We start from the raw sequence: 15,199 nt of genomic DNA, 5'->3' as shown, positions 1-15,199 counted from the left end.
AATGGCGGCGGGAGGGAGGGGGAACCCTCACGTTATTTATTTATTTATTTATTTATTTTTTTTTTTTCTTTGAAGGATCTACTCCAATGAGGGGGCTTAGAAAATAAAATAAAGGTAACACTGAGTGTGTATTTACTTCAAATGTAGTTTGAAATTTCACTTTCCTTTTTTTTTCATTTCGTTTTTGCGCTCCCTGTGTAAGCGAGATATCACACAGTGGTGTATTTATATAATGAATCACTGGGATACAGCAAATGCGGGAAAAAATAGAGAAAAACGGAAAAAAATTCAAAACAGTACTAAAGTTTCACAGAATAATTAAGTGCAATTTTCAGGCATGTTCAACATAGTATGTAAAATGCATAGTGGTGAAATGTGAATGGGTACAAGTGTATACATGAAAAACTTCGCAAAGAAAAATTTACGCGCACCAGCCATATGTAGTACACAAAAAAAAGTCACTGCAAAAAGGAAAAGAAAAAAAAAATTCACAGAAAAATGGTGTGCAGATGAAAGGCACTGGTGTAACGCGTTGTGAGTACAGTGTTAAGTTGCAGTAGGCTATTTTCCTGCGTTCCCTTTCCTTTCTTCACAAAATGTGCGGGAAAAAAGCGAAGAAGCACACTTTCGACATACGCTGCAACATACACTTCATGAATTGCGTGCGTGTAGGTACCCTTCGTCCCTCTAATTTTGATTAAAAAAATAAAGGAAGTGGAGGGTCGAAAATATTAGCGTACATCATATGTGGCGTTGTTTCACGCGCCTGCGTTATTTTGTCAAAGTACTACGGTTACATAAGATTTATGTGCATAAGAATGTGCACATGTGCTGGGTACGTATGCAGTGAACACACTGCCGTAGTTATTTTTACATGGAATGGAACAAATATATATTAAAAACAAAATTGTTCCTTTGCGCAAGCAGTTTATGTCCTGGGTACACGTAATCAGCACGTGGAGTGGGCAGTGCTGCAATCTGCTTGGTACATGGAACACAAAAAAATGGGAAGCGTCAAAACACGGAACAGTAAAATTCCAAATGATTGATGAAATATTGACAGTTTGCAATAGTTTCCAAATACGATATTTCTTAAAAAGAGGATTTTGCACAGAAACAAGCGTTCATCTTATTTGTCTTGAAAAAGTTTTCCTGTCCAAATTGCGAAAGTCATCTCAAGTTTATCACGAAATTATTCGTAACATGGAATTCTTTCGCAACTTCGTTAATGAGAAAACGGTTTGGTGCATTTTTTTTTTTTTTTTTTTTGAAAAAAAATACGTAGGAAAAGTGTTTTCGTTTTGTTCGCTAAAGTGCAAATGGAAATTCGTTGGAAAATTTAACAAATTTGAAATATTTCAACCAGAAAACAATACACACAAATGTGTTTTATATATACTGACATGAATACACACGTGCCCGCATAATGCATATGTTCACACATGTGCATACAGCTGTGTAGCACGAATCTCCGCCCCTTCGCCCACCGAAATACGCACGTGCGGAGGCAGGGGAAAATGAAAAAAACGCAAAAATGCAAACACGCATTTGCGTATGCAGGAGATGTGTCTAAATAGGAAAATTAAAAAATGAAGAAAAAACAATTTTTCCAAATTGTCGAAAGTAACGATTTGTCTGCACAGCCCGAAAATTCGCCGCTTGATTTGTCCACCCTGTCAGAAAATTCGTCGGTTCATTTATCTGCACGGCCGGAAAAATCATCGCTTAATTTGTCAGCGAATTCCATTGTAGACTTTAACAAATTGGAAAAAAAAAAAAAAAACAATTTAAGTGAAACACAACTCTCTCACAATTCACATGATATTTTTAATAATGTCAGTAAGAGGAATGCACTAAATTTCTTAGGTCTGTGCAATAAAAAAAAAAATGTTGATAATTTCCAAGGGGAAAATGAAAGCGAAAAGGGCACTCACCATGCACATGTAAAAAGTGTGAACCATGAAGTGCTTCATACCCCTGGAATAAATACCCAAGGTGTAAAATGTGAAAATGGAGATTTCATAATACCAAATGGGGTGTCACCATGCACGGTGGAATTTCCTCCTAAAGATGAGAGTGACAACAGTCGGAACAGTGCGCGCGATGAGCATGGCCCTAGTACACCCTTTAGCAGGGGAGAGGATGCAAGAGAAAACCAACGCAATAACCATTTTTATTGCTTAAGACAAATTATTCACAACAATTTAAATAATAACTACGACAAAAGTGAGGTGAAAATTTTCAACATTTATCATGATAGCAGGGCAGAGTGTTTATTTAATGATGCAAGTGTAATAAAATTTTACGGACATGAAAATGTATGCATATATGAAAATAAAAGCTACATATGTGAGGAAATAAACGCCAACTTGTTCCATCAAAATGAGGAGAAAGAAAAGGAAAAAGAAAACAGTTTTGACGCACATACGGATATTTATGAATATTTATACAAGGAAAAAATAAAACTGAGCAGTACAAATGGCAAAGACAAGGGAAATTGTGATCAGAATGGGATAATGAATGAATGTGGCCATCATCACGAGCAGGTGAAACAGTGTTTCCAATTTTATATGCACAAGTATCCATCTTTCTTGAAGGGAAAAATAAAAATATTCATACATTTATATAACATATTTAGCATATATCCCTACATAAATCACAAATTTATTGAGCAAGAAATATATTCGAAGAATTTAAAAATTTCCTCTTCCTTTGAAAAAATTGTGCACATAAAATGGCGTTTTTATGCTGAACACGAATTAAGAGAAATGCTAAATCGCGCTCTGCTCAATAAAAAAAGGGAACACTCTTTGCAGGAAAGTTGTCTCCATGTGGACGATTACATTGACGTAAATTTTTTAACGCAACAAGTTAAAGTGCGCGATGTGGGTTTCCCACACGATGGTGATCACGGGAATAATAATTCCAACTACATACTTCTAAATGGTAACGGGCTGTGCTTTTCTGCCTACTACCATTTAATCGTCCCGTACCACAGGCATATTAACCAAAGCGCAAAGGAAATAGACAAAAGAAATAGTGACTACAATTTAAGTTATGAATATGTCTACCTGTCGCAGCTATTTAATATTTACGATAATTTCCACGTGTGTTTTTTGTACCCCTTATTTGTCTCGTACTTTTTTTATTACCACTTATTTTTCAAGGGGGATAGGTGCGCGAGTGAGGTAGATCCTCCTCCGTCTCTTCCACCTGAAGCAACATTAGCTCCCTCAGAAAAAAAGGGTACGCAAGAGGGGGCCTATAAGAGCACCTGCGAGGAAGTATACACAAACCAGATAGACGACATATATGCTAAATTGACAAATTGTGTGAAGGAAAGCATTTCGAATACGCAATGTGGGAGTTTCAAGATAAAGGATGGTGTAATTGAATTTTTAGTTCCACAGAGTTGTTACAAAAATTGTGAGGAACCAGAATTTCTCGCGGACAAATCGCACCACCTACCCCTGCTGTACGTCGTATGCATAAGTAAGCATGGCGTGAGCAACCGTGTCGGAGATGTTAATTATGGTCTCCACCATAGTGTTTGGAATAGTAACATGGCCAGAACAAGTGTAGAAAGAAATATGATTACCTTCCCCGCGAACTCCACAAGCGTAAGCAGCTGTCACGTGCATGGTCATACACACCCCGTCCACACGAGGGAGAGTTATTCCACTGAGGAAGGCCTTCATAAAACAAATCCAGACAAAGAACAGTGGACATGGGAACTCCACGACAACAACATATGCCGAAATGAAGTTAAAGAATTCAATAACTTAAGAACAATTTTCCCGGAAGGTATGAAACATTATTTTAACACGTGCAACAAAATTGATAACATCATAAAGGTTAGCGTAAGGAATGATGGTGTGTGTTTTATGTATGTAAGGAATATTCTCGGTGAATATATTTTCTTTTCGTATTTCATCCTATTTAACGCATTTGAAAATCTTGTTCACTTGATGAATAAGGGAAAGAACGGTCGAACTCATAGGGAGGGACACTGGGAGGGCCTTCATCAAAATGGTGAAACTGCGGGGGATAACACAACAAGTGTAGACATACTCCATATGGAGCCTATTCAACAGTGCGGGGAATTTTATAGCAATGTTTTGGACAGCACCCGCGGATGGTATCGTCCAAACCTGGGGCGTCATGAAAGCGAAGAAGTGAGCTTTGCAAACATCGAGAACACATTCGAAATGAGTAACATAAGCAACATTTACAACGACTTTTACATTTGCGAAAATAAAAGAATGAACACCTTTAAGCTTTTTAACATAATGAATAGGGAAAAGAAAAAAATATTAACTGCCTACTATTTCGAGAACAGTAAATTAACGCCGATTTTTTTCCTGCGATTGTCCAACATACATATTTATGACATAAACAGACAGCTGAATTCTGTTTTTGAATATATAAATTACAATAACAAAACTTTTACCCCTTTTTTAGAAAAGTACGCAAAATACGAAATGAATGTTCAGTTGGATTTGCTAGAAAATATGTATAACATTAACAACGAATTATATTTGCTGTATACAAAAAAAATTAATTATTCTCATGATATTTACAAATATAATTACCTGTACGTACAGGATTATTTATTAAAAAATTACATCCTATATTACAATATTTATTTTCGGGTAAGTGAGGAAATGAAAAAGAATGCATACTTCAAGCTAAAATACACCAACAGGAATAAGCAAACTATATCCGTCCACTTCACTGTTTCATTTAATTACGCCTATGATAGGGTGAATTCTCATTTTGGGCTCACGCCAAGTCATTATATAACCCATCTGGAGTCTGACTCTCCCCACGAACAAGTCGATTCAGCCAATTACATTGTCTTTATTAGCAAGTATGTGCACAACAAATACGTAAAGTGAGTAACAGCTGCCACATTGGCACCTATGCCTCTTTGAAAAGTGCGCATTTCGTGAAGATGTCCCTTGAGAGGTAGTCCTGTTGGGTTTTACGCGGCGTCCACAGCGGCTGTATGGGAACTCCATCTGCGTTAATTTTTTTTTTTTCCCCTCAAAGGGAGGAAACAAATTCGCCGCCCTGTTCCGTACCCTTTATGACTATAACACAATTACAATCATTACTTTTTTTTTTTTTTTTTTTTTTTTTTTTTTTTTTTTTTTTCGTGTTTGTCAAGAATGGGCCACGATTAACAATTCACACGCAGCGTGCCCTCCCATTTTTTTTTCTTACATATATGTGCTACAATAATAATGTCCACCTTGCGCTACTTGCAAATGTGTACCCGATTTTGTCGTAAAATGAAAATGTCTGTTTATTCATCATACCGCGCACGAAGGGCTCATTTGGATAATTTTTCTTTTTAAGCTAAAATGCTTGCATGCCTTTTACGTGCGTTCCAGACTTCTTCTCTTTTTAATTCTTAATTTGACTACAAGGCGATAACACTTTAAGCGGCAATTTTCCCCCTGCGCAAAATAACTTCTATTTGTGCTGTTTCAGGCGGAAAAGTATTTTACATCCTACGTGCGATATGGGTTCATCACCTTTATCATATAAACGCCACCCTTTGGGGAACATTCGTGGAGAAAGGTTAAGCAGGAAGTGGGTGATTCATCCGGGAATAATGTGTTACGAATGTGAAATGGGACCAGCCTCATATGCGAACATGTGAGTGGATAGCTTGGCATCGTTCCCTCTCATTTTGTGCCTACACTTTTTCCTACACTTTTCCTACCCTCTGTACAATCGATAAGGGGGATATATAATTCTTCTTTCTCGTGCACTTTCTACTTATATGGTACGGACAAAAATATTCGTAAAATGTTTTAACATATTTAGCCTTTAACTGTCCTTTTTTTATAAATTGTAGGAGGCAGTATTTAATCCAAAAGTACATTTTTTTTTCCTTTTTCATTTTCTGCTTTTTGATGATTTTATGTCGCAGGAGTTGGCATAACTGCAGATTTGTGCTTCGCGATTTGGTTCCATAAGAAAATTGCAGCCTACCTTTACTCCTTCCTGAGTAGGTCTTCCTCCTCCTTAGTACCCTTTCTGTATCCCCGTCCGGATGGCTATCACTTTGGGTACCCCTTCCAAGGGGGGTATTACGCACGTTTTGCTGAACATCCACTTTGCGGCGCCATCTCGTGACGCCCAGGAGAAAAAGGTTCACATTTTTCGGATCGGTTAACTCACTCTTCCTGCAGAATATAATATTGTATATGTGTTTGTAGGCCACTTGTGTGAGCTGCATTTCCTCATTTTTCGACTGTGTCAGGAGGTACAAAATTAAACATAAATGCTTCATATCGCTTGATGGCTTGAAATATTTATGTATGTCTTTACAGATGGCTAATTTTATTTTATGAGATTCTTTAAACTCATTTAGGAAGTCAACAATGTTGCAAATGTCTACATCGTTAAGGTGATTGTACTGGTGGAGTTTGTTAAAAATATCCAGGATTATTGGTAGACACTTTTGTAAAAGTTGTTTTTTCCTCTGCATAAGGAGGATCTGATTATCCTGTGCGAGGTACTCCATTCGGACATCATCATCTTTTGGCCTGTTAAAATGGATCTCTTTTTTTAGCCTCCTTTTATATAAAGAAATGCACGAAATTAAAAAGGTAAAATTTTTTATAAAATAATTTATATTCTTTTCCTCACGTATCATATTTATTATGTCCTGGAAAAATATTCTTTCCTGTATATCGTTGAAGGCGTTTTTATTCTTCAAAATGACGGATAAAATTTTTATTACATATTCATAATAAAAAGATTTGTCCATTGTTTCATGCCCATCTGCACACTTTACTATTTCACAGAGAACTTGCTCATAAAATCTGCCATTTTCTACTATTCTTCTGTGAAGTGCGGGGGATTTTAAAAATTCCAGCGTTAATTTTAAAAATAAATTTTTACTTATATTGTTATAAATAGAAACGTAGCAGTAAAATAGTTTGTCCACTTGATAATTGATAAACGTGTTTTCAGTACTTGTTTGGGGAATTATTTTGGGAACCTCCCTTTGCTCTAATTTATGCACACATTTTAGCAGCCTGAAAACCGTTGCACTTATATCATACGCATAGAAATTTCCATCCATGCGTTCGTGACATAAATTGACGGTATGGTTGAGTGGTGTGCATAAATTTAGTTCTTTCCCTTTGTAGTACCTTTTCTCCTTGGTGCTACTCGACGCTGTGTTCATGTGGGTGTGTTGGAAGTACCTCCTGCCTATGTCCATGTTCGAGTTTGTCCTCATCATATTACTGCATTCATATTTGGCTGCTCCATACAAAGGGCGTCTCAGCAACCGGATGTGCCCAACAGTAGGGTAGTGCATGTGCCCCCTCAGGTGTTCGTATCGATGTATTTAACTACCCAAACGTATTCCTCCGTGTTGGCAGAATTACTTATCCCCCCCCTTCCCGTTATTCACCCTGCTTGATGGCGAATTTAAGATTTTCCCCTTTTCTGCCCCCACTAGGACCTCGTATAAGGAGAGGGAATGGTAAAAAAAAAAAAAAAAAAAAAAAAAAAAAAGGAAGGAAGGAAACAAAAATTTCCACCTGTGTTTTCGCGTTGTTTTAATCTGTCATATCCCTCTTTACACGTAAAACTGGGGTGAAAAATAAGCCATCAAGTAGGAGCTAAAGATGGAGGAAAAGCCGTTCCCCATATAGGTTTTTTTTTTTTTTTTTTTTTTTTTTTTTTTTTTTTTTTTTTTTTTTTAAACTTCTCCCTCTTCATTTGAGAATGCGCAATGTTACCTGTCCCACTGCGGGTTTGCAGAGGCTTTGGTGAAAAATTCCAAATGTTCGTAAAATTGCGGAAAGAAAAAATCACACAATTATATGCATATGTATTATGTTTATGTGCAGGAGGAACGGTCGATCTCCCTCGCGCACATTAAAGTGCCACTCCCAGGGAGATTACCCTACTTACCTTCGTAGCGCTTAAAATGGCATTTTAGGAGAACTGCAAAGTGCGCGAAGAAGCAATAGTTTTCGCACTTAGTTTTGATCGACCCGTCCTCGTAAGAATGCCAACATGATTTTTACGAAAGTATTCTTCATTCCGGCCTTCTTGATGTGCAGCGTATCTACCTTTGTCAAGCACAACCTTCCCACTAGCAACTATGTAAGTACACACCTAAAGCTTGAAAAAGGAGAGCAGCCAGTTGTTCCTAGGAACGACGGCAGTGAGGGTAATGATCGCGTTGCACAGGAGGCTTGTTGCAGGGGAAGAAACGACAGGATAAAAGTGCAACCAAGCCGCTGTGCAAAGGTGCCATTGTTCCACAGCACTGATCCGATAATGATAGGAATGATTCCCCCTTTTGCGTCCCACTTTGTCAGATATACACGAAGACAGACCGATTCAGGAGGAAAAGGAAAAAAATAAACTACAGGTTGCATAAGAGCAAAGATGAAGACATCGAGAGCTGCATTCCTCACATATACAAGGACATCGCGCCCTCTCTGAAGGGTCTAACGGATGAGGTATTCTTACATATGTATACGTACATATGGATATGCGGCTGCTTACCTTTTTTTTTTTTTTCCAATTCGCCTTGTCGTTAAAACATGCATAGTAGTAGAGACCCACATGAAATTACCTCCTCACTGATGTGATTCTCGCAAAAGTGATTGATACCCCTGGGAGTATATTCATCTACGCAAATACACATACCACATTTGCTACTCTGTACGTCGCCCTCCCCCCCTTCTCCCCTGTAGGAATATTCATACAAACAACTGCTGAATGCGTATTTCCCCGAAACAGTAGAAAGAGAAATAGAAAAAAAAAAGGAAAAGGAATTAAAACAAAAGAATGAAGAAAAGGGAATATGTAAAAATAGTGCGAAGAAAGAAGGCGTGATGGATGGTGAAAAGGACATGGAAGAAAAGCTAAGAGAAAATGATATAACCAATTTTGAAGATATAAATAAAATAAGTGATCACAAGAAAAAAAATAAAATTCTGGATATCGCATATGATAGTATGGAAGATTCCCTGAGAGATATTTACCTGCGCATGAAATCAGGTGTGGGCAACGAGGAAGAAGACAAAAAGGATTACCTAGAAATTGCAAAAAAGGAGAAGGACATGTTGTACGAAAAACTTATATGTGGATATTCCCCCCTGAATAATAGCAGTACGTTCGATTTGTTTGGCGTTTTCTACGATAGCAAGGACTACGAGGACGGAAAAAAACTCCTGGCAGAGATGAACAAAATGTTAAATTTGGAGCCTCTTAAAAGCAACAGAGGAAACATATTACAAACGGTTGATACGCTTTTAAAGAAGAATAATCTGCCTCCACATATAAGAAATTTTTTGATCAAGTATAGACACATTGCTGAGGAAGTTTGCGGCACACGGGAAGACAGAAAAGACGCAGTGGGAGATGAGAAAACCGAGGATACGCAGATCGAACAGGATGTAACGCAGACGCCAGGTGGGGAAAGGAAAAATGAAGAGTACCTCGAATTGGACGATCCGAAAACAGCAGCTGAGGTGGGGAAGGGAATAAAAAAAGAAGAATACCTCAAGGACGTTAACAAAGTTATTATGACCTTGCACAACAATTTGAATAACGAAAAATTAATGAGAAGGGACCAATATTTCGTCGACGAGCTGTATGATGCTTATAAAAAGCACCTGCGAACTATACACGTAAAACGAAATAAACTGGAGCCACAGAAAAATAATTACGACTTTTTAACCTTTTTCCATGAGCATTACGAAGAGTACTTTTTTTTTAAGTATGGAAATTTCGCCTACGATTTTGAGGAAACGGTGGAGAAAGTTAAGGAGAAGATGGAAAATGAAAAAGGCCTCACTAAGACTGAAGACGCAGCTCAATTCAGCCAACATGGGGGGACAGGACCCCCAGTGGAAAATCAACACATGGAGGGTGACAAAAAACCAAGTAGTTTAGATATGTGGGTTAGAAGTGTGGGTGATCCTACTGAGAGCAGGTACAACGAAGACAAAGGGACCAGAGCGGGGAGAGGGAAAAATCCAAACGAGAAGTGTTCCATACTTAAAGGCATAAAGCAAGATAAAAAACTGAGAAAACATATACTTATGGATATAATTCATAATTACCAAAAAAGGATGTACGATATTTATAAACCAAATAACATAATCACAAATGCATACGGTTTTAATAATTATATAGACAATGAACAATATGAAAAAGAAATAAACGCATCATTTAACAAGTATAGCATATTAAACTATGACAGTAAGGAAGACTTAAATAAAGTGGAGAAATTATATGTAGGAAAATTAATATTTGGTAAAATTTTTAAAATCGAAAAAACGTATGCATATGTTGATATAAATTACGCATTTTACGCGGAATTACACGAAGATCAAATGCCCTATAATATTAAAAATATGAAAGATGTGTTTAAGGTGAATGACAAATTGGTATTTGAAATATATAAAATGTACCCAGAGAAAATTTTACTGACACTGAAAAATATACAAAAGGTTAATGACCTTAATAAAATATTACATTACAAAACGCAGGACATGCCCTTCGATGTGAAAGTTGTAACAATTTTAAAAAATGGAATAAGTGTTTCGTATAACGATATTTACGCATTCATCCACATTTCTGCTTTGTCCAGTAAGTACAAAGTAAAAGTGGAAGAAAATGAAAAAATCCAGGAATCGTTACTTAACCAAAAAATTAAAGTCATATGTACAGATATTAGCAAATTAAATTTTTCCAATTTAATATATGAGCAAAATGAGCAATTAAAAAAATTGAATATTTACGATATTGTCCAGGTGGAAATTATACACATTTCGAAATACGGCCTCATGGTAAAATGCGACGATATAGTTGGACTGATACACATATCCGAGATTTCCAAAAAAAAAATCGATGACTTGAATGATGTTTTCAAAATAGGGGATCAATTAAAAGGGGTATTAATAAATATAGACTATGACAACAAAAGATTTTCCTTGTCTACCAAAATTTTGGAAACGGAGGGACGCAATTTTATTGACGACAGGGCCCAGATATATGACAATATGGAATTCATTTTGGAGGATATTAAGAAGAGAAACACCTCCTTGCGAATTAACGACTCCAATATTAAGAACCAATTGCTTTCCCTTATTGATATTTACAAAACGGAGGATGGCGACTCGAAGAGTGATGGTCAGGCTGATATCGCCCCTGCGGCCGGTGCGGATACCCACCAGGGCAAAATAGACCGCGGTGAAGCAGACCAAGGTGAAAACGATCGGAACGATACCCCGCGTAGCGTAGAGCTTACCAAACGGACGAATAACCCGGGAGATGGTACAGATAGACACACCACATGTAAAGGTGATCAGGACCAATCGACCGAACTCGCTCCTACCGATCTACGCATAGAGAATGATCAAATAAAACGTACAGAAGGGGATAATCGAGAAACCGAAACGGAGCGCTTTAGTGACGACCTTGATGAAACGGAAGAAGAGGAAAAGGAACTTACCATCGATATAAACAACCAGTTAGTTCCCTACCTGATGTTGAAGCAGGATGAAATCGCCAAGGAGGAGGAGGAGGAAAGTGTCTTGGAAAAACCCAGGTACAATATGGTTACACGGATCACGTCGCGCATGCATCAGAGCATGTGTTTTTTTTTGAGTATTTGGTCTCGTCTGACACTGGGAAAATGGGGCAAACATACAGACGAGTGGTACATTTTTTTTTTTTTCTCTCTTTTTTTTTTACAACACGCAGAGAGATAATTTGGAACCTGGAGGATGAAGAATTTTTGAATTCCAACTCCCCAACGCAGAGTACCCAATGTAAGCACGAACAAGCGGGAGTAAAAATATACCTCATCGTATATGTGATGTGTAGTAGCATGTACGCCTATTGGGTTTGCATTAGGAGTCGCCCCCCGCAAGGTACAAAAGCGCACTCACATCGGATTCACATTTCCCCCCTTTGCAGTTTTCGAATATCAGTGGTCCTACTTAAAGGATAAAAAATGGGTGAACTTCGCCTATTATGTGAACAGAATTATGAATTACTATTTTAACATTAACGATGACTTCTTTACATACAAGGAAAAGAAGTAAGTTGGCGGGAATAAACGACGCGTAACCGGGGCATGTGGGAGAGGTTGTCAACACAAACGTAACTTCAGTTGGCTTAGTCCTATTGCACTGTTCCCCATTTCATATAACTGCCCCCTTTTTTTTTTTTTTACCCCCTCCCCGTAGCGTGGTGTACGAAATTGATTTTGTGAAAGGTGTAAGAATTGATTTGGCTACAGGGCTTCAAAACAGGATTAGGAAAATCACCAAGTAGAGAAGCAGAAGCGGCAACAGTTTAACAAAAAAAAAAAAAAAAAAAAAAAAATATGCACGAGTTAAGTATTCATTTTAAGGGGCTACTGCATTATTGGGTGGATGTGGTTCGTTTGAGTCTGCTGATCCTGTGTAAAAATTTCTTTTTTTTTTTTTTTTTTTCGTTAATATTCTATTTCTTCATCCAAATCGGAATCCTCATACTCGTTTTCGTCTTCATAGTCTTCGTCATCGTTGAAGTGGATATCCGGCTGCAAAAAGAAGTTATGATTTGTTTAAGCATTTGTGGCTGTTGTGACCGCTTTGCGGGGTGCACACAACATCATATGCACTGTTGTGTAATTTTAAAATTTTCATTTTTTCGTAACGTAACCCGTTTGAATCGGCAACAAATGTGTTTCCTCTTTTTTTTTTTTTTTTTTTTTTTTTTTTTCGTACCGTCTTCGGGTATGCATAGAAGTTTTTGGATGCCGATATTTTCCATTTCTTTTTCAGTCTCTCCAGTTTGGTGAAAACCTTTTTTGTCATTCGCATGTTTTCGAAGAATAAAATAAACGAGGATGTGTTGGCGTCATGCGGGTCGTTCGTGCGATCCGCATTAGTCGCGGCGGATTCCACCTCGTCGATACTTATTAAAATGTGATGTGGATCCACTGGACTGAGTTGGTACTTGCAGTCTGCGTGATCCTCCGGTTGGTCGTCTGATTGGTGTGCTGACTCCCCTGCGGAGTGCTCTTGCTGGGCTCGCCTGGCGGTGCCCCCCGTACGATAGTCAATTTTTATAATCTTTTTGGGAAATATTTTAAGCGTAATGAGAAAGCTTTCAAACTCTTTTATGGAAATGTCCTTGTGCCATCCGCAGGTGAATATTTTATACTTTGAAAAAATTGTCACGTAATCAAGTTTTTCAGAACTGAGGAAAAGGTTACTTTTGGAAGCATACAAGAAGGAAGTTCCAAAAAATTCGCGTAAATGATATTTTTTAGCCACAGGGTATTCCTGCATTTTGTTAATTAAAATATTTCCATCATTTACACTATTGCATAAGACATAGGCACAGTCAGATTGTATGCCATTCTTTTTAAATCTGAAAATTATGTTGTTCAATTTTACATGAATTCTTGCACAGTCGTAAATAATTTGTGCCAATTCTTTTCTTCCATAACAATTGGGAATATTTATAATGGTAATTATTTTATCCAAGTTTTCAAACCTTGCTATCCTTTTGATATCTTCCGTAAATCGCAAAAAGCGTTCGCACTCTTCCACAAATTTTTCTATTTCGAAATCATCACATAGGTGAATTTTACATTCCTTGAATAAATTTTTTAAATTCTTATTCCACATGTTGCTACATGCATATTCTTCTTCTTCTTCTTCTACTACTTCGTCCTTTGCCTTTTTCAATTCTTCCTGCGTTTCGCCCTTCGCTCCTTCAGTGTTCTCTTGGTTGTGTCCTCTCAGCTCGACATTCGATTTGTCCCCCCCATGGATATCACACCTGGAGGAATCCTCCACTGCGTTAGCTGTGTTGGAGTTATTACTATTGGGAGAGTTACCAGAATGTTCAGCAGATTTGCCGCTCATTCTTTTTTCATCCAGAGATAAATCTTCTCTGGCTTCGGAGAGGGAACCAAAATCGAAGTTAAAATTCTGCTTTTTCATATTGTCAGTCAAAATCATTATTCTACCTGTCGGTCTACATAAAATGTTGGTCATGATGTGGATGTCATTTTTTTTCAGCTTAACTCCTTTTATGTGGAAATAATCCATTATTAATTCTTTTTTGCAATTTTCCCTTTTGACATTTTCGAATAAGATTGCCTTTTTTCTCAGCAGATTGGATACATTTACGTCCATGCTGAATTGAGCCTTTCTGATTCTGTGGAGTATCATCATGGCCAAAGGGGGGGGAGCGATGAATCTGGGAAGAAACAGCAAATTAAGCGCATTCATGTATGAGCATATATGCGCATGTGTGTATTTTTCCTTTTGCGCATTTAAGTATGATTTTGTGTATTTAGCCCATAAAAGGGCTCTTCAACTGGGTTAGAAGAGGTCCTCAGGAAAAACAAAACAAACGGAGAATCCTCTTCATCTTTTTTGATGGGTTCCAAACGCAATGCTCACATAAGATGGGGGAGGCCCCATAGTTATCCTACTTAAGCGCTCGATATGTTCGGGAATAAAAAAAAAAAAAAAAAAAAAAAAAAAAAAAAAAAAAAAAAAGCAATAATACGACAAATGGCAACAGAGAGAGTAAGGAAAAAAAATACAAAAAAGGAAAAAGAGAACCAAGGCTGCCTTGCACCCTCGTTTAAATTTTTAAAAATAAAGGTAATCAGAACGACGTTGAACGTAGCACCCAAACGAGGGGGCACTTAAAATTATCTTAAATGGAAAAGATACTCGCACTCTACACCTTCCACGGCGACGGTAGTATTTCTAAAAGAAAATCTTTTAATGGCCAGGCATCTGAAGAGGAACCGTACTACTGCTACGCAAAAGTGATTTCTTAAATGTATAGAGTGTCGAAATTGCCTATGGTGAGGGAGGGAAATATTTCCCCCCAAAATGGAGAAAAAATGAAAACTACCCAGTAGAACAGAAAAAAAAAAAAAAAAAAACTCCTGACGTGCACTAGGTTCGCTGTATAAGCTATCACTTTACATGAGAGGTATGCACTCGCGATGATGTACACATTACTGATGAGACGTTTTCTTTTTCTTACAATTGAGCAAAGGTAGGAATCACATATTGATACACACACGGTGTGGGTTGAAAAAAAACAGGCAGAGAGACAAATGAATACCTAAGCATACACATGATGTGTGATGTAAATGCCCTCCTTGCAAAAAAGTCGTTTG

General features: G+C 37.5%; 4 protein-coding genes across 4 annotated transcripts; 2 read left to right on the top strand and 2 right to left on the bottom strand.

Annotated features, from left to right (window-relative positions):
* Positions 1-1,589: 1,589 nt before the first annotated feature.
* PKNH_1429000 (conserved Plasmodium protein, unknown function) lies at positions 1,590-4,898 on the top strand (the record flags this gene model as incomplete). The annotated part of the gene is made up of 1 exon (XM_002262137.1): positions 1,590-4,898. The coding sequence occupies one exon, from the start codon at positions 1,590-1,592 to the stop codon at positions 4,896-4,898; it is 3,309 nt and encodes a 1,102-aa protein (XP_002262173.1).
* An 818-nt stretch (positions 4,899-5,716) lies between these two features.
* On the bottom strand, positions 5,717-7,342 carry PKNH_1428900 (conserved Plasmodium protein, unknown function; the record flags this gene model as incomplete). Its single annotated transcript, XM_002262136.1, has 1 exon — positions 5,717-7,342. One exon carries the CDS (start codon positions 7,340-7,342, stop codon positions 5,717-5,719), a length of 1,626 nt encoding a protein of 541 aa, XP_002262172.1.
* A 707-nt stretch (positions 7,343-8,049) lies between these two features.
* Positions 8,050-12,333, top strand: PKNH_1428800 (RNA-binding protein, putative; the record flags this gene model as incomplete). Its single annotated transcript, XM_002262135.1, has 6 exons — positions 8,050-8,139; positions 8,358-8,501; positions 8,739-11,602; positions 11,758-11,825; positions 11,974-12,097; positions 12,246-12,333. 6 exons carry the CDS (start codon positions 8,050-8,052, stop codon positions 12,331-12,333), a joined length of 3,378 nt encoding a protein of 1,125 aa, XP_002262171.1.
* Positions 12,334-12,496: 163 nt separating this feature from the next.
* On the bottom strand, positions 12,497-14,228 carry PKNH_1428700 (uncharacterized protein; the record flags this gene model as incomplete). Its single annotated transcript, XM_002262134.1, has 2 exons — positions 12,497-12,583; positions 12,771-14,228. 2 exons carry the CDS (start codon positions 14,226-14,228, stop codon positions 12,497-12,499), a joined length of 1,545 nt encoding a protein of 514 aa, XP_002262170.1.
* Positions 14,229-15,199: the final 971 nt, after the last annotated feature.

The sequence above is a fragment of the Plasmodium knowlesi genome (assembly GCF_000006355.2).
Source record: "Plasmodium knowlesi strain H genome assembly, chromosome: 14".
In the NCBI taxonomy this organism is placed as follows: Eukaryota; Apicomplexa; class Aconoidasida; order Haemosporida; family Plasmodiidae; genus Plasmodium; species Plasmodium knowlesi.
The sequence above is the reverse complement of the archived record's forward strand: the minus strand, read 5'-3'. Positions and strand labels throughout refer to the sequence as shown.